The sequence below is a fragment of the Choloepus didactylus genome, chromosome 9, assembly GCF_015220235.1.
Source record: "Choloepus didactylus isolate mChoDid1 chromosome 9, mChoDid1.pri, whole genome shotgun sequence".
In the NCBI taxonomy this organism is placed as follows: domain Eukaryota; kingdom Metazoa; phylum Chordata; class Mammalia; order Pilosa; family Megalonychidae; genus Choloepus; species Choloepus didactylus.
Window position 1 is genome coordinate 126,201,807 of NC_051315.1, and position 23,732 is coordinate 126,225,538.

At 42.2% G+C, this 23,732-nt stretch overlaps 1 protein-coding gene and 1 non-coding gene across 4 annotated transcripts in view; both read left to right on the forward strand.

Annotated features, from left to right (window-relative positions):
• Positions 1–15,294, forward strand: part of ATG16L1 (autophagy related 16 like 1) — a 38,825-nt gene extending 23,531 nt beyond the window's left edge. For all 3 annotated transcript variants that reach the window (XM_037849093.1, XM_037849094.1, XM_037849095.1), the window contains 7 exons: positions 1,261–1,332; positions 9,609–9,729; positions 10,004–10,109; positions 12,048–12,197; positions 12,338–12,385; positions 12,960–13,061; positions 13,827–15,294. In XM_037849093.1, coding sequence (XP_037705021.1) covers positions 1,261–1,332; positions 9,609–9,729; positions 10,004–10,109; positions 12,048–12,197; positions 12,338–12,385; positions 12,960–13,061; positions 13,827–13,920 — 693 coding nt within the window. In that variant the 3' untranslated portion in view covers positions 13,921–15,294. The remainder of the gene's footprint in view (positions 1–1,260; positions 1,333–9,608; positions 9,730–10,003; positions 10,110–12,047; positions 12,198–12,337; positions 12,386–12,959; positions 13,062–13,826) is intronic.
• LOC119545034 lies at positions 7,882–8,146 on the forward strand. Its single transcript, XR_005219015.1, has one exon.
• Positions 15,295–23,732: the final 8,438 nt, after the last annotated feature.

The window sequence follows — 23,732 nt, forward strand, 5'->3', positions numbered from 1 at the left end:
ACTCCTGGGTTTTTGGTTTATGCATTCAGCTTGTGATGTTACTCTGTTTAGATCTATCGAACAGCCATATTTTGAGTGTTTAGATGCTGTACTCTGGGAGCAGTGTTGGAAATACAATAAATGTGGTCCTAACCTTCAAGGAGTAACTATTTAAATGAGGATGACTTGAGAGTATTTAGCTGTAAATCATTGTAATAAGGTGATAGAGCTGTGAAGTCATGTGGAAACTCTTGCAAGGGTACGGCTTAGGGAACAAAATAAGACATTCGAGGCACACCTCAAGGTAATTGATAGTCAGATGCAGAAAGTCAGGAAAGGAGATTGGGAACAAGAAGGCAGGGCTGGGATGGAGGTTAATAGCTGGATGAGGAAAGGGTAATTCCTCATCTACTTTGTTATCTCTGGGGAGCCTTCTTCAAATCCTCTGACTGGGCTAAGGATCCTTCCATGTTCCTATTACATCTCATGCAAACCCCTTCTGTTGAAAGGTAGTTGTTTGTGTCTGCTTCTTTTACTAGACTGAGAACTCCTTGGGGGTGGGTGCCTGGCTGTCAGTCATCTTTGTTTCCCCAACACCCAGCACAGTGCCTGGACTCTTAGGTTCCTAATAGCTGCTCTTTGAATTTAGTTGGAGGATGATGAGGAAATAAGGTTGGAAAGTTAGGTGTGGGCCAAAGGATTTGTTGTGTTGAAGGGCTTCAACTTCTATAAAACAAGGTAGAGCCATGAGAGGTTTTTAAAAACAGAGCGTGACATTAAATGCTATGATAACTGTGACAGTGTTGAAGACTGGATTGGGGGGTTGACAGGTCTGTAGTAACTCGACCTTTCAGTGTTTCTGCAGACTTGATAAAGGCCCAGACTTGGGTAGAGGCAATAGGGGTGAAGAGGAGAGGATCTTGAAGAAGGATAGTTGGGAGGTGAGGCAAGGGGAGAGTCAGGGGTGCCTCTAGGATTTCTGACATGGACAGCTGTATTTAGAGTTAGCGTTTGCTGCTAATGAAGATGGCAAGGGGAGCAGAGGGCATGAGTTCCATTTTGAGCTTGATATGCACGCGACATTCAGGCAGAATTGATGGAGCTCGGGAGAAAGGACTGAACTTAAAGGGAATTGATCAGTTGACAGCACACCGGTGATAATCCTTGGCATGTAATGTTAGGTGTCTAAACCCTTTGGACCTGGTTATTAGGGAATTAGTATCTTGTGAACTGTATTCCTCTATTCTGGCTAAAAATTGTTGTCCCCTTTTATTTTTATAGGGATCTTACCTCTTAGCATCTTCAAATGATTTTGCAAGCAGAATCTGGACTGTGGATGATTATCGGTTACGGGTAAGATTCAGTTAAGAAAGCCAGTATAATCTCTAAGCTTCATGTGGTTATCAGAGCACAAAATGTAGAAAATGGTAGGTTGATTAATTAGGAGACTGGTGTATGTTTTCCAGAAAATCACACTTGATTCACCATGCCTTTTCCTCTTTTCCTTTGGAAAGTTTGTTTCCACTTTGCACTCTTACTTTGTCCAAGATTTGGTGTTTTTTTGTTGTTGTTGTTTTTTAATTCAGTTTTATTGAGATATATTCACATACCATACAGTCGTCCATGGTGTACAATCAACTGTTCACAGTACCATAATATAGCTGTGCATTCATCACCCCAGTCTATTTTTGAACACTTTCCTTGTACCAGAAAGAATCAGAATCAGAATGAGAAATAAAAATAAAAAAGAACACCCAAATCACTCCCCCCCCATCCCACACTATTTTTCATTTAGGTTTTGTCCCCATTTTTCTACTCATCCATCCATACACTGAATAAAGGGAGTACAATCCACAGGGTTTTCGCAATCACGCTGTCACCCCTTGTAAGCTACATTGTTATACAGTCGTCTTCAAGAGTCAAGGCTACTGGGTTGGAGTTTGGTAGTTTCAGGTATTTAATTCTAGCTATTCCAGTATATTAAAACCTAAAAAGTGTTATCTATATAGTGTGTAAGAATGTCCACCAGAGTGACCTCTGTACTGCATCTGAAATCTCTCAGCCACTGAGGCTTTATTTCGTTTCATTTCGCATCCCCGTTTTGGTCAAGAAGACGTTGTCAATCTCAGGATGCCGGGTCAAGATTCATCCCCGGGAGTCATATCCTGCGTTGCCAGGGAGGTTTACACCCCTGGGAGTCTGGTCCCACGAAGGGCAGCAAGATCACCCGCCAAGGTGGCTTAGTTAGAGAGGGAGGGCCACATCTGAGCAACAAAGAGACACTCGGGGAGACTTTTAGGCACAATTATAAGCAGGTTTAGCATCTCCTTGCAGCAACAAGCTTCATAGAGGCAAGCCCCAAGAAAGAGGGCTCAGCCAAGATTTGGTTTTAAAATGTCTGCAATAGGTCCCTCACATTTCCATAAAAGACTTGCAATGTTCTAGTTCATTAAGAACCTGTGGCAGATTTCAATTTTAGCTTACCTTCAGAGATTTTTTTTTACATTTTTATTGTGATATATATATGCAGAACCTTTCAAAGTATGATTTAAGAAGTAGTTAGCAAATTTCAAAGAATGTTATGGGGTACAGTTCCACAATTTCAGTTATTTCCTTGTGAAATATAAGATATATACAGAAAGGTGATAACTCTCAAAGTACAATTTAACAAAGTAGCTAAAGAGCAAATTTCAAAGAATGTTATGGGTTAGTTCCACCATTTCAGTTATTTCCTTCTGGCTATTCTAATACCCTAGCATCTAAAAAAATTTTATATAAAAGATTCAGTACTTGTAATCCTTTGTTAAATGCTATCTTGTTTGTTGCTACCCCTTCTTCTCATTCAGTCGTGTACTTCAAAGATTTTTTTTTATTATTTTTTTAATGAAATTCAGTTTTATTGAAATACATTCACACACCATACAATCATCCATGGTATACAATCCAGTGTCCAAGTATGATAACATAGTTATGCGTTCATCACCACAATCTATCTCTGAACATTTTTCTTACATCAGAAAGAGCCAGAACAAGAATAAAAAATAAAAGTGAAAAAAGAACACTCAAATCATCCCACCGTCCCACCCCCTTTGTCCTTTAGTTTTTATCCCCATGTTTCTACTCATCCATACACTGGATAAAGGGGTTGTGATCCACAAGGTCTTCGCAATCACACTGTCACCCCTTGTGATCTACATTATTATATAATTGTCTTCAGGAGTCCAGACTGCTAGTTGGAGTTTGGTAGTTTCAGGTATTTACTTCTAGCTATTCCAATACATTAAAACCTAAGAGGTGTTATCTATATAGTGCATAAGAATGTCCACCAGAGTGACCTCTCAACTCCATTTGAAATCTCTCAGCCACTGAAACTATTTTGTCTCATTTTGCATCCCCCTTTTGGTCAAGAAGATACTCTTAGTCCCACGATGCCGGGTCCACATTCATCCCCAGGAGTCATATTCTGCATTGCCAGGGAGATTTACACCCCTGGGAGTCGGGTCCCACGTAGTGGGGAGGGCAGCGAGTTCACCTGTTGAGATGGCTCAGTTAGAGAGAGAGAGGGCCACATCTGAGCAACAAAGAGGTACTCAGGGGGAGACTCTTAGGCACCATTACATGCAAGTTTAGACTATCCTTTGTGCTAATGAGCTTCATAAGGGCAAGTCCCATGCTTGAGGGCTCAGCACATCAAACCGCCAGTCCCAATGTTTGTGACAACATCAACACCAGTCCAGGTGAGGATGTCCAACACATCCACACCTTCCCCCAGATCCTCGGGGCTGGGGAGGGGGAGGCTGTAGATATATTTTTTATTATCTGCCCAAATTACTCTGGGATGTGTCACTATTTCACTCCAGCCTATACTAACCTACTGTATCTCACTTCCTATTCAAAGTTCCATGCAATTGTGGTGTTTGAACAAATCGACTGTAGAGTTGTACCATTTAGAAAATTTAGATCCTGTACCAAATAGATATCTATTCCCTTGGTCTCATATGGAAGTTGAAGTTTTAAAACACAATCAGTTTCAACCTTTACCCTTTGGCCTGGCTTGCCCTGGTCTTAACCAGACCTACTTCGGAGATTTTAACACCAGCATGTAAATTGTAATTCGTTTGGGTCCAAAAACTTAATAAATACCTCACAGAGTATTGAGTAGCTGAAAGATTGGATATATAAATATATATGAGTGCACTTTTAGTAAGGGTACGGTAAGCACAGCTTATGATAAAGGATAAAATAACTCCAGAAACCACTAAAACTAAAACTAGAAACAGGAGAATAGGTATAAGGGAAGGGAGAATAATGAGATCAGAATATAAAGAAATCTCACAGTCGGAGTCTCCTGGCATCCAAGAAAAAGACCAAAACATGATAGTTCTGTATCTTTTGTTCTCTTACGAAACAGCTTAATTTAGAGAGATGTTCTGTCTCCTTAAGCTTGAAGGGATTTTCATATAATCTCATTAAATAAAAGCCATTAAGTGATATAATAGAGAATAACTTTCCCCTTGGTAAGCATTTTACCAAAAAAAAAGTTTGACACAAGCCGGTTGTGTCAGCCTTCATAAAACACAGTAGGCATAACGTTAAGGTAAACTCCTTCAAGATAAATCTACAGGGTGGAGGTGGAGTTGGGTCGGGAGCTGCAGTAGAATGGTCCATTGGGTGATGCAGAATAAAGGAAGAAGAATCTTTAGAAGAGCTGTCTGGAACTTTTTTCAGCATTAGATCCTAGCCAATACCTAAAAGGTAGTAATTCTTTATTAGTTGAAAGAAGATCCAGATCTACACATTCCAAGGATGAGAGCTGAAGTTGCAGACTGAGTTCTGTTGTGGAAGCTGGAGAGCCTGCCTTGCAGCTTGTCTTGATGAAGGACAAGGGAGGTGGACTGCTGGGGAGCCTGCAGGCAGGGCCGGACTTTGAGCAGGTTTTCAGTGGAAGCCCTCTGTTTCTGCACCACACCACATGGGAAAGAGGGCTAGCCAGTTGTAATGGCTGCATTATAATCCATCCAATGGTATGCCACAGCTGATTGAACCATTCAACTTTTTTGGACATTTAAGAATTTCAGTACTTCTGCAGTTAATTTTGCTTAAAAGGAAAGGCAGTTTTCTAGAGTGACTTCTGTGTATAGATTCAGGACATCATTGCTTTATTTTCTGGGAAACCAGAAGAGGTAGGTAGATGAGGAAACTGGAGTTCAGAGAAGCAAAATAAATTGCCTAAGATCACACAGGAAATAATAAATCTAGAATTTGAATTGAGGCCTGGACTCCCAAGCCTGTGCTTTTTTCCTGTGTTCAGCTCACCCGGATTTTCTAGACTGAGATACAGTGAAACTGACCAATCATTGAAGAGGGGAATTTTAGCCTTCCTTACATTAGTCCCTTTGAGAAAAAACAGACCTGGTTGATAAGTCAACCATTTGTGCAGGATGCTGTTTTTTAGTTGATAAAAGCGGTTCTATAAAGGTAGACCTCAGCCTTTGGTCTGAAATAACAAGAGCGGGATCTATAGGCAGGGGGATAGACCTGGAAGACAAAAAGTTCTGGTAAACTTTTCAGGTGAACTAGATTGCAGAGGTGGTTCAGAGTTTCATTGGAGAGGGTGATGTCAACTACCGTACGCCAGGCTTTTGCTGTTGGGGATACTGTTGAGTTGGAGGCTAGTGATGGCATGCTGGCGCCATAGCCTCATTTGCTGGGCTTGTAGACTGTGTAGGGCCTTGGGCCTTCTCATAACCACGTACTTTGCTTCTCCAGGTAAATACTGGCCTTTCAGGAGGCCTTTCTCATCGAGTTTTCCATACCCAAAGGCCGTTCAGGAGGCCTTTCTCATCGAGTTTTCCATACCCAAAGAACTCTCACGAAAGACTTACCAGGGTCCAAGGAGTAAAATAGGTTCCCTGTTGTCAGCATTTCTGTTCTCTTCGGAGGCCCTAGGTACCAGATGATGGAGGGTGTGAAGGGACCATCCGTCCAGGTTCTGAAACTCCTGGGGTAATTCCCACCCTCGCTAGTATCTCCTTGGCTTTTGTGGTAAGAGGATGATGTTCGGAGAGACCAGAATGCAAGAAGTAGCTGGCTCAGTGCTTGCTTTTAAGTCCCTTTAGTGAATTTATTCTCAAAACAGCCTGGTATTGAAAGACAGCCTCTGTAATGCCTCCTTTAAAATCTGGTCATTTCCCAACTGCCTGGTGGTTTTGTGAGGTTTGCCTTGAGGAATTGAGTTGAAGACCCCACCCTGCTCCCACCTCTAATGGTGGTGGGAAGTGACCACAGTGAGGGCTGGGTTTCAGACGATGGTTTTTATGTCAGAAACTTCCTTGTAGAGTTCTGTATTTTTCTGGAATCAGTTGTCTTTGGTTAGTGTTAATGTTAGCTGCATTTTAAATTTAGAATGAGTAGTCAGCAAGGAGGGTCTGCCATGAGACAAGGAAGGAGCCTCTGCAGAGCCCGTTAAAGAAAAGAAATCTTTTAAGCCTCTCTACTTTAAGGTTTGGGCTTTTGTTGACCAAGTCCATTGCCCCCAGATCTCTTAGTCCCTGTTTAAAATTAGAAGATAAAACTTAAAAATAGTTTTAAAATAAAACATTAAAACTGCATATAGAGAACACTAAATGCCAGAAGGGAATTTTAAATCAGTGTGATCCACTTAAAGCCAGGACTGTTTACATGATAACAGTAAATGCTTGTAGGAACCCAAATTCTGTACCATTGAGAGCATGGAAATGGATCTTGTCAGCCTCAGGAGTGTCCAGCTGAGTTTTCCATCTTGTCAGCCTCAGGAGTGCCCAGCTGAGTTTTCTATCAAAAACAAAATGAATGAAAGTCCAGATGATAATATGGATGGAGAGCCAGAAAATAAAAATATCCCTTTATTCTATTAGCATCATTTGTGATAGTGAAACTTTTAAAGTGACCTAGGTATATGCCAGCTAAGGAAATTTTAATTAAATCATGTTCTCAACACTTGAAGATTATTCAGTCATTACTGTGAAGACTCATGAAGAAGAGGTACAAAAGGAAGAGAATAGATGCTATTAATGGTGTCTTGTGCATGTGATACCTTGTTTAGTCCTTCCTTAACCATGTGAGAAAGAGATTATTCGTGTTTTTCAGATGTTATTTAAAGTATGCAAAAATGAGTGTATTCACATAGCCCATTTGTGAGTGATGTTTTTTCCTCTCATTGTTTGTGAAATGTTATTTTTACTTTTATAGTAAGAAAGAAAACTGACAGTGCACACACACATAACTTTAAAATTTTGATGGAGTAGTTATTTATTATTAAGAGTTTGAGAAATTATATTATCTAAGTAGCCTATCCATGTTTTCTGTCTCCCTCAGTGATTGACTTAGATTGGATGATTTATACTGAGTAGAATCATCATTCCTGTGCTGTATTTAATATAATGTAAAATACTTTGTTGCCAGAGCTTTGTTGATCTTATGGAGAGGATCAGTGGGGGGTTTTCCCACAACTATAGCACAGCTGCCACCTGGCTGACTGCTGTTGGAAGATGCCAGCCCAATTTCAGAGAGGTTTAAATGTGGAAAAGACGAGTCTTAGAATCCATGGAAACTCTTTGAAAGGGAGACATGCATGTGGTCCTACAGTTTCTACTCCTATACCAAAGTAAGGTTGGTCCACTACTAAGAATAGACGAAAGGTTGATTTTTAGAAGTGTAGTACTACAAATGTAGTACCAACCCTCTGAGGTTTTAACTTTGGGAGTCGGGGTTGGAACCCAGTTAAGTTAGCAGTTGTGTTAACTATGTTACAGTCTTTGTAAAGCATTTTTTTTAAGTTAGGAGAAAATAAGGCATTGGTGAATATCTCCTGAGTCTTTGGGGTTTTGTAAGTACAAAAAATTTGATCTCACACTGAAAAGAGGTCGATGATGAATAGTAAAAGGTCTGACTCCCCAGGTCCTCTCCCTGCATCCAGGTGGTCCCCAGCTGCCTCTTCTCCATCCGGCTCCAGTAGTGCTGTTATGGGCCCAAAGGCAGCTGACATTTGGTGATGTCCCTGTCTGGTGTCTCTTGGCAAGCCCAGGGAAGACGCTGTGGTCCGCATCCAACAGCTTAGTTGCAGAGGGATTTTGGTCGATGGGAGTGCTGGACTCTGGGGTTTGATCTGACGTTTCCAGCTGAGACCTCTGATTGAAAAACCTGCATGGGTTTTAATCATTGATGTAAAGAGTATTGATATTTCCTTTTGTAAATGATGCCTGCAGTGAACCTGTCTATTATGATTTTAACTAGGGAACTAACTTTCAGGGGTACTGTGGTAAAATCCAGGCTTTTTTTTTTAATTAAAAAATTTTTTTCTTGGAGAGGTTGTGGGTTTACAGATCAATTATGCATAAAATACAGGATTCCCATAGAACACCCCACCACCAACACTTGCATTGGTGTGGAAAATTTGTTACAATTGGTAACACTTTTTTGTAATTCTATTTCTTAACAGTAGTTACGTTTGTTAAAATTGATGAAAGATTATTAGAATAGTACTGTAGCTATTGGCCGTAGTTTTCATAGGGGTATTATTTCCCTATATTCCCAACCTATTTTTTTTTAAATGCATGTGTTTATTTTATTATTCATCTACCCATATACTAGATAAAGGGAATGTCAGTCACAAGATTTTTACAGTCACATGGTCACACAATAAAAGCTATTTAGTTACACAATCATTATTAAAGATCAAAGCTACTGGATTACAGTTCAACAATTTCAGGTATTTTCTTCTGGTTATTCTAATATACTAGAAACTAAAAAGAAGTATCCATATGATGAGTCATAGTTATAATCATTTGTTAAATCCTAACTTCTCAGTTACACCTCCTTCACATTTGATCATTCTCTCAATCTTCAGGAATTTCTGGGCATTGACCATTTTACCTTCTTCATGCTGAAAAGGGGTGTCAGCCTTATGAGGTAGAGGCATGATACTGGTTTATGTTCTTGGAGAGACTGGTACCTCAGTTTCAGAGTTTTTCTGTCATAGGAACAATCTGGAGGTATTAAGTTTCTGAAAAAATAAATTTACTAAGTAAAACTTTTGAAGAGTCTTAGTAAAATCCAGGCTTTAAAATTTTTTTATTTTGATATACTCTAAAGTTGCAAGAACAGTATAGCTATCTGTGCTGGAGCTTTATTTCCAAAAAGCCCTCTGAACGGCTCCCTCCCTTTTTTTTGAGGATGAAGTTTGGTGATGGTGCTGTTGGATTTTTTTTTTTTTTTTTTTTTTCTTTTAATGTTATTTTTAGTTGGAGATTTATCCTTTTGGTCTTGATACCATACTTACGGGAAAACCCAAAATAGGCTTTCTGGGAGTTTCTCCTTGTTACTCTGCTGGCCAAAAATGTTGAGATAAACTGTGTCATATTAAAGACATAGCTTCTCTGGTTCCAGAACCAATTTATGAAACTGCTTAATATCATATATTCTTTTCCCTTTGCCTTCTCATTGTTTTGTGTCTGAAAGTTCCTGACTGTCTCTTCAGGATGTTGGTAGAATCTGACTCACTTAAAGTTTGAAAACCTTTGGTACTCTTCTAGAATGCTGAACATGTGCATCCCCTGAGGTTTACTCTGTGGCTGTGTTCTCTCTCCTAGCACACCCTCACGGGGCACAGTGGGAAAGTGCTGTCTGCCAAGTTCCTGCTGGACAATGCACGTATTGTTTCCGGAAGCCATGACCGGACCCTCAAACTCTGGGATCTACGCAGCAAAGTCTGTGAGGAAATTCAGACTCTCTGTCTGTACACACAATTAGACTTTAACTGTGGAGGGGTTTGTTTTCCATGCCAGGGCCTGAATTTTTATGTGATAAAGCTTGAATTTCAAGTCTGGTTTCTTATTCAGAGTGGTGCTGTGGTGGTAACAGTCTCGTCACTTCTGCGGCTTCATTTACATTGATAATTCTGATGACTTAGTGGTTAGAATGTACCAGTGTTATATATGCAGCCATGTGGGTACCTCTACCTGATAAATGTTTGTTTTCCTTTCAGGCATAAAAACAGTGTTTGCAGGATCCAGTTGCAATGATATTGTCTGCACAGAGCAATGTGTAATGAGTGGGCATTTTGACAAGAAAATTCGTTTTTGGGACATACGGTAAAATACCCATGAGTCTGGGGGGTGGGGCAGATGGATGGGTCTGTGCAGAGTAGAAGTACAGTGCTGTTTTGTTTATGGGATGTGATTTGCATATCGCTAGAAATGACAGGAATTAGCTCCAATTCATATTTGTCTTAATAGTTTAATGTTCTTGACCATGAAATTGAACAATCATTTATTGAGGATGTACAATGTACTAGATCTTTTACTAGCTGCTGGGAAAATAAAGTACCAGGTACTTTAAAATTTAATAGGGAGGACAGACATAAAAATCACTAAGTATTGTGCTGAAGTAGAAATGAGTTCTTTTGTATTTCCTCCTTGGAAAAAAGTCTGTTAAGTGTCTTGCCCTTTTTAAAATTGGATTGTATGTCTTTTTATAGTTGAGTTGTAGGATTTCCTTATATATTCTGGATATTAAACTCTTATCAGATTTGTGGTTTCCATATATTTTCTCCCATTGAGTAGGCTGCCTTGTCCCTTGGTGCACAAAAGTATTCAGTTTTGAAGAGGCCCCATTTATCTACATTTTTCTTTCATTGCTTTTGCTTTGGGTATCAAGTCTAAGAAACCTCCACCTGCCACAGGATCTTGAAGATGCTTCCCTCCATTTTTTTCTAGGAGTTTATGGCCCTGTCTTTTATAATTAGGTCTTTGGTACATTTTGAGTTATTTTTTGTATAAAGTGTGAGATAGGGATGCTCTTTCATTCTTTCCCAGCACTATTCGTTGAAGAGACTGTTCTGTCTCAATTGAGTGGACTTGGCTGCCTTGTAGATGAGTACTGTATGTTAAAAAACATCTCTAGGTTAGCCTTCAGAGGAGGGTAGCCGTCACAAGACAGCAGAGCCACTAGAAGGCGTTCCAGACTGGGCATGAACCAGAACAGCAGGGCAACCCAGTGTGGCTGAGATGGGGCAGGCAGGGGAGGGGAGGGCACATGGGCACATGAGACTAATGGGGAAATTGGGGTCAGATTGGCTTTCTACTCCATTTCCAAATGACTTGATCTTATAAGTCATTGAATGTTTAGCAAGAAAATGATTGGCTCATGTAACTCTATTAGATTACTTTGGTGGCCATTTAGCGGATGTGTTAGGGGGCTGGGAAATCAATAAAGAGATGATGAGGACCTGAACTCAAAGCAGTAGAAGGAGATGGAAATGGGGGTATAGATTGGGGTTGGTTGTGGAGGATGAGAAGAAGGAGGAAATAAAGAAAGACGGCTTATCAGTGAGAACGGGTTTAGGAAGAGGGTTTAGAGAATGCATTAAGATGTGGACATTGATTCATGTTTCTAATAGGCATTTGGAGAAACATGAGCAGAGTTATTGAGAGGTTGGGGATGGAGGGAAAAATCACAAGTTCTTAGTGTACAGGCAGGGTTTGAAGACCTGGAAATGGATTGCTCAGGGATGGCACATAAAGCAACAAGAGAAAGGCTGAAGGCAGCACCTAGGGAACTACCCAAGGTGGGGTGGCCAGAAATGGGCAGGATGCTGGGAGTCCTGTAATGGGCCAAGGTCGGGGCTGGGGGTGAGTTAGAGCAGTCAGATGCCAGGAGAAGTCAAGCAGAGAGGGTGAGGCCTGAAATGAGGCCATTGGGTGTGCTGGCTAGGAGGTCATTAATCGGTGATCTGGTTCAGTAGAGGGCAGAAGCCAAATTGCAGAGCAGGATTGTGGAGAGAGTGGGAAGCAAAGAACCAGTGATTATAGATGGTGCTTTGAAGCACAGCAGGGGGCCAGAAAGGCCTGGATGAAGCTCACAGCTCCTAGTCACCACTTCCAGTTTTATTCAAGCCTTTGCTTGGCCTCTTTAAATCTGAAATTTGAACGTGAAACATGAATTTTAGAATTACACTGGGTGTAATTTAACATGGTTAAAATGGAGAGGTTCTGATCCTGACATGTTATACTTTCTCATCTGTCTCTTAGGTCAGAGAGTATAGTCCGAGAGATGGAGCTGCTGGGAAAGATTACTGCCCTGGACTTAAACCCAGAAAGAACTGAGCTCCTAAGCTGCTCCCGGGATGACCTACTAAAAATTATTGATCTACGGATAAATGCTGTTAAGCAGACATTTAGGTAACTAAAGATATTTGGGGTTTGGTTCCTTTGAGTATTGTTAGATTTTGAAGATTGCGTGAAGACCGTTGGCTTCCTGCCATCTTCCTTATTGAGTACTGGGAGCTGCCTTGGTAACAGTGACCTTTTGTTTGTTTCAGTGCACCAGGATTCAAGTGTGGCTCCGACTGGACCCGAGTTGTATTCAGGTTAGTGATGCTGCCCTCCATTGCCACCAGTGGCTTGGTTGAGCTCAGTGGTTAGGGCATGGGCATTCTCCCATAGGGGAAGTAGAGCTCATTTGTGTAATGCCGCCACCCGCCTTCGAGGAGTTAGCCTGCAAGTTCACTGCTAGAGGCCACCATCAGTGTCGCTTTCCTTTCTAGCATTCTTCTGTCTCCTGGTTCTCCCTTCTACTTACCGTGCTTTTCTAATTACATTCTCTTCTAGTCCCCGTTCCTATATTGTGGAGAAGCTTCTCCACAGTTGGTGCTGCCTTTTTTTGTTTCCTACTTTCATTGAACCATATACCCGTCATTCCATCTACTGAAACTCTTAGCCATTTGGAGGTTGTAGCCCACTTGTAGAGGGTAAGGCTGAAATAACAGGGTGCAGCAGGCTGGTCCATGGAATTGCGGATAGCACATTCTGATTTCTGGATAAACAGAGGCATGGTCATGTCTTTGGCTCATAAATGAAGAATAAATATCACGTCTTGGGTGGAGGGCCTGAGGCCGCTGATCGGGGGACTTGATGACTTCCCTTCCGTTTCTTTATCCCTAGCCCTGATGGCAGTTACGTGGCAGCAGGCTCAGCTGAGGGCTCCCTCTACATTTGGAGTGTGCTTACAGGGAAAGTGGAGAGGGTCCTTTCAAAGCACCACAGGTAAGATGAACCCTCTCACAGGCTGTGAACATCCCAGGAACTGTGTCCTCATCGGACTTGTACCTGTCCTCGAATGCCCAGTCAGCTCTGTGAGGGTAACAGCTGCCTACTTGCTCAGCTATCTGTAAGTTAGGTTAGTTGAGAGAAGCTGGGGTTCTAGGACGTCAGATTCAGACAACAGTTCCCTGCTTATATAAACAACAGAATATACCAGCCAGAGTGATGAGAATGGAGGCCCGTGGGTCAAAGAAGCCCATTCTCTCTTGCTGTCCTGTTACAGAGCACCCTCTCTATTTCCTTCTCTGTGCCTCTCTATCCTGCCGTCTCTCCCTCTTTCCCATGGAAGACCCTTTTGTCAGTAAATTGACTTGTAAAAACTGGTTCTTGTTTATCTTCCATCTAAGAGACAACTCCCAGACCCCCCTTTCCCCTTAACTCTGTTCTGTCCGCCTGCTAGTTAGAGTCTACATGCCCTCCTTTCCTTTCCCTCACCCCCATTCTGAATACCCCGTGCCCTTAAGCAGCAGCGTCTTTCTCCACCACCCCTCAGTCAGTTGCCCCAAGTTACTTTAATGCAGGTTCCTTCAGCATTCTTAACGCTCTTTGTAAACTCCCTGCCTGTGAGGGTGAGCATTGCTGAAGAGTACAGAAGGAAGGGGGGAGATGGCTGACTTACTAAATGCAAAGGAGGCTGCTGTTCTGTTTACTAAGATCTCAACCCAAATGTTCTGAAGCCTGGTTTTCTTCTGATTTCTTTTTTTGAAGCTCTTCGATCAATGCAGTGGCGTGGTCCCCCGCCGGGTCTCACGTTATCAGCGTGGACAAAGGAAACAAAGCTGTGCTATGGTCGGTGTATTGAGCGACATTCAGTATGAGGAGCCCTTCAGGCACCCGCCTCAGGAGAGAGCTGATCCAAAGCCGGGGAGGAAATGGACTCCCTCGGTGGCGCATGGTCAGGTGGCTTGTCAGGGCAGAGCTTTGACTTCCTGGGGAAGAGCTCAAGTGATGCAGCCTGGTGGCTTTCCTTTGGATAGGATTGCTGGAAATTTGGACTGAGGTCTCCAGTGGCCTGAAAGAGTTAACACTGAAAACAAATCTAACACTGCGGGCCCTCAGCAGAGGTTGGAGGGGAAACACTAGTAGCTTGGATCTTCCATACCTCACTGGGTGACGCACAAAGCACCCGCTGGTTTTTCCCACTGGACAGCAGTGCCAAAGACACCCGCCCTGCCTGGTGTTCCTTCGCCTGTGCTTTCTCCCGTCCTTCCAGAGTTGGTTCTGGCCTAGTGTAGGTCCCATCACCTGCCTACAGGAAGCACAGATGCAGGGAATATTCTGAGCTTGAAGGAGTTGATGGGCCTGCAGTCCTCTCTGGTGGTCTGCCCCTCTCGCAGGGCTCTTGTTTTGCTCTTATCTTCTTACTTCTGAAATTTCCTTAGGTTTCTCAAACTGTTCTTGGAAAGACAACTGTTCTTAAGAGCTTCTGACCTCCTTTTACCTCAGCATCCTACATATCTGTTTAAGACATAAATCTCAATTTGTTTAAAAAAAAAAATGAGATCAGGGCAGAAGTGAAGACTCTTGCCAGGGAAGTGGGTGTGCACGTTCCCTAGAGGGGGGTGCATGCCACCTTTGCAGGTTTGGTTAAATGGCGGTTACCAGTGACAGGGAATTTGGGGCCACAGCTGTACTACTCTGGAGCTGGTGATACCAGCCTCTGCCCCTCTGCCCGGCACACAGGCAGCGCCCCTCGGTGCTTTAGTGCACAGGGCTCTCCTGGGAGTGTGGGGACGCAGCATCTTCCAGTTTCAAATGCTGGGATAAACCCTGAGGGAACGTTGGCCTATGGCACTTAAAAATATTTACCTGTACCATCTTACCTGTGTATGAAATTTGAGTTCTTTGCTTGGGTGTCTAAAACACTCATGCTTTTATCACTTTTTAATTTGCACTTTAATTTTTTCTTTTCCTTCCAAACTTGTTTTCTGGACAGTTCAGGATGTGAGTGAAAGAGGAAGGATGCTTGTTCTTTTCCTCTGGTAGGGGTTGGTCTCCTCTCTCACTCTTTTCCCTTGTCTTCATCTCCCCTTTTTGGTTTGCTGTTCAGACAACTTGGTTAAGGGGAGTTGAGATTCACAGGTCGGGGCACGTCTTTTATTTATTCATTTATGTTGCCCAACAGTACTTGATTGTAAATTTAAAAAGAGAAAAAAAATCTGTTATATACTTTTCAGCTCCAGGCCTCTTGGTTGTTATTTTATTCTCCTTTATTTTTAAGAAAGAACCAAAAAAAACAAGAACAAAAACTAGTTCTTTAATTTGTTTTCCTGGTATTTTTTCATTTGTAAACAGTGGCTCATATTTCCCTGGTCTTTCCTCATTGTTCATCATTAAAGCCCCTTGCCACAAGTTATCACTCTATAAACATGTCAGCATTCCCACTTCACATCATTTAGGGCTCTTCACTAAAACTGGAAATGTCCCACACACTGACTTTATTCCTCTTGGCCCCTGCAGTGAAGGCTTTGTCCATAGAACTCATGTGAACTGTACATGTCTTGTTTTCTTTTTGGCCTCCAGTCTGCCTCCTTTGCTAAAGAGGCATGAACTACCTCATTGAGGAGGGATTTATTCATGATAGCCCAGATATCTTAACAGGCAGCCTTGTGTCAAATTAGAACAAATTAGGATCTCCCAGGGATCCTCCCCCAAAAGACTCCGGCTGTGCAGATCCATTACCACGTGGTATTTACTCAGGGAAAGTAGCCAGGAAGCTTTGAGTCAGGCTTCCATCCTTATCTGAAGTCTCAGAGACAGCTAACAAGCTCAGAAAAATCTGAATGAACTCTTTACAGTCATTTTCAAGGAGAGGTAAGTAATTCTTAAAGTAGATCTGATAAGTTTTGCAGGAGCCTCAGATTATCCTGTTTTCTTTGGCCTGCAAGGGTGGTACAGCTGCTCTGTGGTTTTCATCTACAGAGAAGATGTTTCAGTGTGAGATCCCCAAATGGTGAAATCCCTCTTTAAGTTGCTTAACTGTCAAGGTTGAGCTAGAGGTTTGGGGTTCCACAGCAGTGGGCTTTTGGCCCAGTTGGGTGAGACGGGCCAGGCATAGGTGTCATTTTTAAATTTCCCAGGTGATTGTTGCATGCAGCCAGCATTGAAAATTGGTTAGCTAGTTCTTGAGAGTTGAGAGCTGGTATGTACCCTCAAAGATGCTGTCTGCTGTAAGACCCGCTTTGATCCAAGACATTAACACATCTCAGAATTTGGGAAGTGGAAAAAAAATGTTAATGAGCTTAAAATTCCCCAGATCATTTTCCAAAATGATATGATGGATCCAGTTTCGTGCCTTATCTTTAAATCCCGTATCTTTCTCGTATCTTTCATCAAGCCCTGCTTGCAATTTCTGTATCGTGATGCCCACAGGAATTTCGCCTGGATGCTGGGCTACACAGGTGAAGCTGCTCTCTCCTGGCCCCTAGGTGCTTGGGGAACTCCAGGTTGCCCAGTGCACCCAGGTACAGAACTGCATGTCTCCTAAGCACATGTGGCACAACAGTCATTTTTGTCCATTTGACTGAAATGTGAACTTAACCACTGACAACCTGTGTGGGGGACAGGAGACACAAGTGTAGCAGTGATAATATCTTGTTCCCGGATGGGTTGCTGTGGTGCAGAAAACAAAAAATTTTGTTTTTAGGGGATGCCTTGGATAATAAAAGGAGACTGTGGTCTCAGATGCTGCAATGATCTGAATCTCATCCATTTCACAGATGGGGAAAAGTTTCCCAGCTAAGCAAGAAACAGGTCCTCCCAGGTGGGCGCTTTGGTGCAGCCATGGCCCACCACTCCCAGCCCAGGAAGCACGTGAGAGGCGTGACGCAAAAGCACATCTTCCTGTGGGGGAATTGGCCATGTTGACGCCTTTAGTTCTCTATGTAGTCCTTTCTCCTGGGCCCCATTGGTCCCTGAAATTCCAGATTTTCCATCCAATAAGCTGTGAAGATCTCAAGTAAAGTGAACTGTATCTGTATCTGCATACATTCTGTAAAAGCCTGTCGTTTATTTAGTGGATTCCGGAAGACAGGACTCTGATCCACAAAATGATTCTTAGCTCCTCAGGCAGCTCCAGCTTCATTGGAAATTCCCACTTCGTTCCCAGCTAGGCCTCTGAATCCTTCCCTGTCCCGTTCCAGACCTTCTCCCATTCTCTACAGGCTCCGACCAGGCCTGTGCTGCTCAAACACCCTGTGCCCCTCAGTCATCTTCTCCTGTGCAACTGTCCTCTCTTCTAGCCCTCGGCTGGCTGACAGCGAGGTAATGCAAGTTAGGATAGACCCAGGGCCTCCAGGTAAGCTGGGGGGTGGGGGTTACCTTTTGTACATAAAACCAGAGTAAGCAATGGTGACTGGGACGCCTGCAGGCCTATCACTCAACAATTTTGCCTGTCTCGTCTCACCTCTTCCCCTCTGCTTTTCCCCAGTGTTTTAAGGCACATTTCAGACAAAGTCATTTTACCCATATATAAGCATGCCTCTCAAACTAAGACACTTGTGCTATAATTATACCCAATAGAATTTTCTAATTAATATGACCACTATCCAGTCCAAATTCATATTTTCCTGATTGTTTCAAGGTGTCTTTTTTTTTAATATGTGGTTTGTTCAAAACAGGATCCAATTAACCCTCGCTGTACAACAGACTATCTCAAAATTTAATACCATGTAACAGTAAATACTTCTCATGATTTTGTGAGTCATCTGGGCTGGCCAGGCTTGGGATGAATGGTCCATGGTGGGCTCACACATGTCCAGCTGTTGATGTGCAGTCAGGGTGTTTGGGTTTGCTAAAGCTGCCAGAAAACAATATACCAGAAATGTGGCTTTTTCAGTGGGATTTTATTAGGTTACAGATTTACAGTTGTAAGGCCAGAAAAATGTCCAAACTAAGGCATCAAGAGGAAGTTATTTTCTCTGAGGAAAGGTTGCTGGCATCTGGGGTTTCTCTGTCACATGGGAAGGTGCATACTGGTCCTTCTCTCCTGGTTCTGGTTTCAGTAGCTGACTCCAAATGCCTCTGGGTGGTTCTCTCCTGCCTTACCTGCCTCTCATAAAGGGCTCCAGTGAAGGATTAAGTCCCGCCTTGAATGAGCCGGGTCACATCTCAATTGAAATAGCCTAATCAAAACTTCCCTACTCACAATAGGTCTGCAATCACTAGAATGGGTTAAAAGAACATGGTGTTTTCTGGGGTACATAACAGCTCCAAACCAGCACACAGGGATGATGCAGCAAGAAAGCAAGCGTCAGTACGCACTCTCTTTTCACCATTCTCCTTGGACGGTGTTTGGTAACCCACCATTCGCTAGGGCAGATGGCATGGCCCACCTTGGTGAGCAGGGGGCACTGCCCAGCAGCGTGGGTACAGAGAGGGGAGCCTTTATGGCCATTTGGCAATAGCCACAGTCAGGGCTACACTCTGCCATCTGACTCTTAGGTATCCTTTGCCAACCTTGTTTTTTATGTGTCACACTGGATTTGGTTGACTTTCCTCATATAAGCAATAAATTGATGTTTTAAGTAATAAATTGATGTTTTAAGTGGAAAACATGGCCCCGTGCCCATTGCTGTGTGCTAGGCTTCAGCTGTTGCTTAGCTTTGATACCAGGACACATGGAGAAGGGAAAGATTGGACTTCATTTTTTCAGGGAAGTAGAGCTAAGAGAGGATAGGTAAGTTATGCTTGTGAACTCAGCCAGTAAGAACATAGGCTATGAGCAGTCCCATTTCTGGTTCTGAGAGGTGTGCGACCTGTTGCCCCAGAAGTACATGCCCCAGTGGTTGTAGCAGTCAGGAAATCCTTGGGCCCACCATACCCATAGCACCTGCATAGGGCTTGACACACAGTGGGCCCTTGGTAAACCTTTGATTTAATTGAATTAAAGCAATGAAAAACAAACCCAAACAGCTCCAAAATCGTGGGTCACAACCAGGTGCAAGGAAGAGAGAGGAGGGAGAGGAAGTTAAAAAATGAAAGCATGTATCACACAATGGAGATAAATGCTATTTTGTAGAAATTTTATTCTGTATGAGTTTGTGCATGCCCTGGTTCTCAATGTACAAAGTGATGTCTTACACTGGCTTGGTATCAGTGCTTTTCAAACTTTTTTGTTCTAAAGCAATGCAGAAAGGATGGGCTGGCATCTCAGAAAAATGTCATATCTACGTACTTTTGCTTACACCCCCTGGAGGTTCACGGATCCTGAAGCCCATCTGTGTGCCCCAAGGTCAGTCCCCTAGTCTGGGGTTGACTTCATATTCTCATGTCAAAGCAACTTCACTATTCCCAAAAGCCCCATTAATGTTGGGATCCGCATGGCAGGAGGGGAGAGCAAAGAAAGCCCCAAGTCGGATGTCAGTTTCATCAGTGGGAGGACAAGGGTAAGTCTTGAGGATACCATTGCTTCCAGTTGGCACGGGAATTCATCTTTTTAAAGAACTTACAGGTACATTTGATGGCTCTTCCCAACTTTGCAAGGCAGGGCAGGTCGTGGGGTCTCCTACAGGAAGAAAAGCAAATAACATTGAGGCGAAGCTACTTTCCAAGATCCCAGTGTATTCATCCATAGGGCTGTCTGTCCAACATCCTCCTATTACCTGGAAACCTAGAGCATGAAGTCTCTTCTTGGCACGCCTCAAGACAGACTTTTGAAACATGTCTAGGGTTAGGAGCCCAAGGTGGTGAGAGGGTTTCAGTGCCCACGAGAAACGCAGCATCCATGTTCTAATCATGGAAGGATTCACACATGAAAGGGATGTTAGATTAACATGGAGCAGTGGACAGTAGGAGGGAGGCTGATATCATCCTAATAAGGATTTTCTCATACTTCGTACTATTTGAAAGAAAGGTGACTTACAACAAGGTAGCATCCAAGAACTTCTTGCTGGAGCCATTATAGCGGCAATCCACGTAACAGATGGAGCGTGGACCAAGTGACCACACTTAGAACCCGCAGGAGTCCACTTAAGATTGCAGCTATTATTGGCCAGGCCAGGCCAAATCAGCCCTCGCTTCTGGAAGCCGGTGGACTGAGAGGTACCTGTTGGAATTATGAGTTTTGGAAAGCTGATTCCCTTGCACTGGCCATAAGTCCCAGTCGCTTCAAGTTTCTCAAGTCAGCTCTGCTTTAGTAAAACCAAAGCAATGAGGACAAAATGTTTTCATTTTGTAGTTGATGTTTAGCAGAGCGTACCAGTTTTCCTCCTGCATATGCCCTGATAAACCCTTAAGACGATAACCCAGCCCTGAAGCCCTCAAGCTTCTTAGCTGAACATCCTGCCCCCGCCCCCACGAGCTGGCTCTTGTGTTTAGTATTTGGAGATGAAAAAGAAGGCTTGTAGCTTCCTCTCACCAGAGACCGACTCCAGAGAAACAAGTGTTGCCATTTACAGACCGTAAATTTCCAAGGAACTATGGGGCAAGGTTGTCAACTTTTTATTTTTGCCGAGTGAGGATTTTTTTTTTAAACTACCATCTACTCATCTTTATTTTGTAAAAGAAAAGACATTTTTGTTCTTATTTTTGAGAGCAGCATTCTACATTGTTAATGGGGAAAAGTGCCATGATGTCTGCAATTTACTTTCAAATCGTTAAAAAAGAAGAACCCAACTAGAGAAGTATAGATGAGTAGATATGGCAAAATGTTAATTGTCAAATCTTGATGGTATATGGGTGTAATATATTACTCTTTTGACTTTTCTCTATATTTTCAATTTTCATAATAACCTTCTAGAAAAGGCAGAATTATAGTGACAGAAAGCAAATCAGTGGTTGCCTGGGGCTGGGTGGGGTCGGTGGAGGGGTAAACTCAAAGGGGTATCGGAGTTTTGGGGGCTGATGGAAATATTCTTTCTTGGTTTTGGTGGCAAACAATCATGTACCATTGCCAAAACTCATAAAACTACATGTGCCATGGGTGACTTTTGTTGTATGTAAAGTATCCTTCAATAAAGATAGAGGATGGGGTAAGAGGGACGTTTTAATATAAAAAACTGAAATGGTCGTAATCTTAGAATAAAGGGCAGTCTGTGGCCGAATAGAAAAACTCCTGAACGTCGTTTTTCTAGTTTCTCCACCAAGTGGAGAAAAATTCATCTTATACCAGGGTTTGAGACTTGACAAGAGGCATTTCCAAAAAGAGTGAGCTCTGCGATCCAGTCTACCCCCAAATTTCCCCACCTACAAGGCATTAGCAGGTCAGCAACTAAAACTCCCACCCTTTCCGGGGCCTGGCAGCGCCAAGGCAGGAAGAGAGCAAGGGCTTTCCAGAAGGACCTGCTTCTCTGCACACAGGTCCCCAGCTCTTGCAACCACACCTCAGTCAGCCCCTCTGATGGGGACGCTAGAAAAAGAGCCCTAGTCTCTTTTTCTTTCCTCTTATTTTTGGATTTTCTAAGGGAAAAATTGGGTATTTCTTCCTTTACCATTTTTTAAAATAACTCATTTTTAATTGTGGGAAAGTATACACCAAAAAATCATTTTAACCATTTTAAGTGAATGATTCTTTAATGTTAAGTATATTAACAACCCAGTGTAACTTACACCACTATTTCCAGATTATTTTCATTATCGCAAATTAAAACTCATACTCATTTAGCAATAACTCCCCCTTCCTTTTCCCCCCACCTCTGGTTACTGTTATTCTGCTTTCTACCTCTATGAATTTGCTTAGTCTAGGTATTTGACATAAGAGAAATCAAACAATATTTGTCCTTTTTGTCCCTGACTTATTTCACTCAACCTGATGTTTTCAAGGTTCGCCTACATGGTAGCATGTACCAACAAATCATTTCTTTTTACAACTGAATAACATTCCTTGTATGTGTATACCATATTTTGTTTATCCATTCATCTGTTGATGGGCACTTGGGTTGCTTCCACTTTGACTATTGTGAATAATCTTGCAGTAAACATTGGTGTACAAATATCTATCTGAGCTCCTGCTTTTGATTCTTTGGGGTATATGGTAATTCTATGTTTAACTTTCTGAGGAACTGCCAAATTGTTTTACACAGTAGCTGCACCATTTTACATTCCCACCAGCAATTAACAAGGGTTCCTATTTCTCTGCATCCTTGCCAACAACTGTTAGTTTTTAAGTAAGCCGTCCTAATGGGTGTGAAATGGTGTCACATAGTTTTAATTTGCATTTATTTAATGGCTAATGATGTAGAGCATTTTTTCATATAGTTATTGGCCATTTGAATATCTTGTGCCCTTTTTTTGTATTCAGTTGATTTTTCAGAGTGTACATTTTTTCCTCCCTTCTTTCCTTTTCTCTATATATTTTTAGCTATTTTCTTAGTGGTTACATTTGTAATTATATTAACATCTTACACTATTAACAACCTAGTTTGACTAGTACCAGTCCAGTTTCAGTCATGCACAAACTCTCTACTCCTATGTATCTCCATCCCTCCTCCTTTATATTGTTATTTTTATACATTGTATGCCCATTAATGTAGATTTAAAATGTTATTTTACAAAACATTTGTCTGTAAAGTCATGGAGGTAGGGAGCATTTTACAAATCAAAAGTCCAATACAGGATTTTATATTTACCTGTGTAGTTGCCTTTACCAATGTTATTTCTTCTTATGTCTTTGAGTTACTTTTATTTAAGCCTGAAGGACTCTCTTTAACATTTCTTGTAGAGCAGGTCTCTGGTAATGAATTCTTTCCATTTTTGTTATCTGTAAATTTCTTAATTTCTCCTTCAGTTTTGAAAGATAATTTTGCTGGATGAAGAATTCTTGGGTGACAGTTTTCTTCTTTGATGCCTTTAAATATGCCATCCCAGTGTCTTCTGGCCTCCACAGTTTCTAATGAGAAATTCACTGTTAATCTTATTGGGGATCCCATGTATGTGACAGTTCACTTCTCTCTTACTACTTTCAGAATCCTCTCTTTGTTTTTAGATTTTAACAAAGTCACTATAATGTGTCTTGGTGTTTATCTCTTAGAGTCTATCCTGCTTGGATTTCATTGAGCTTCCTGGATGTGTATTATGCTGATTTAAATCTGTTACGTACCCCATAAAAGACTATGTTCTTTTAATCCACTCTTTTGGGGGCAGGCTTATTGTGGGTGACATCTTTTGATTAGGTTGTTTCCGTGGAGATGTGACCCACTCAATTGTGGGTGGGACCTTTTGGTTAGATTATTTCCATGGAGATGTGACCCCACGCATTCAAGGTGGGTCTTAATTAGTTTACTGGAGTCCTTAAGAGAGCTCAGGGAGAGAGAGTGCTTGGAGCTAATGCAGACCCAGACACTTGGAGATGCAGACAGACATTTGAAAATGCTAAGCTAAGAGAGAAGCTTAAGATATGTAATCTGAAGTTTGTCCCTGGGAGAAGTGAAGAGAGAAGCTAAGACAGGCCCAGAGACAGTTTGGAGAAAGTCACTGAATCCGGGAGAGAAGGTTCAGCCGAGTCAGCCATGTGCCTTCCCTGTGTGACAGAGGAACCCCAGATGCCATTGGCCTTTCCTCAGAGAAGGTATCTGCCTCTTGATGCCCTAATTTAGACATTTTCATAGCCTTAGAACTGTAAATTTGTGAACTAATAAGCCGCCATTGTAAAAGCCAATCCATTTCTGGTATACTGCA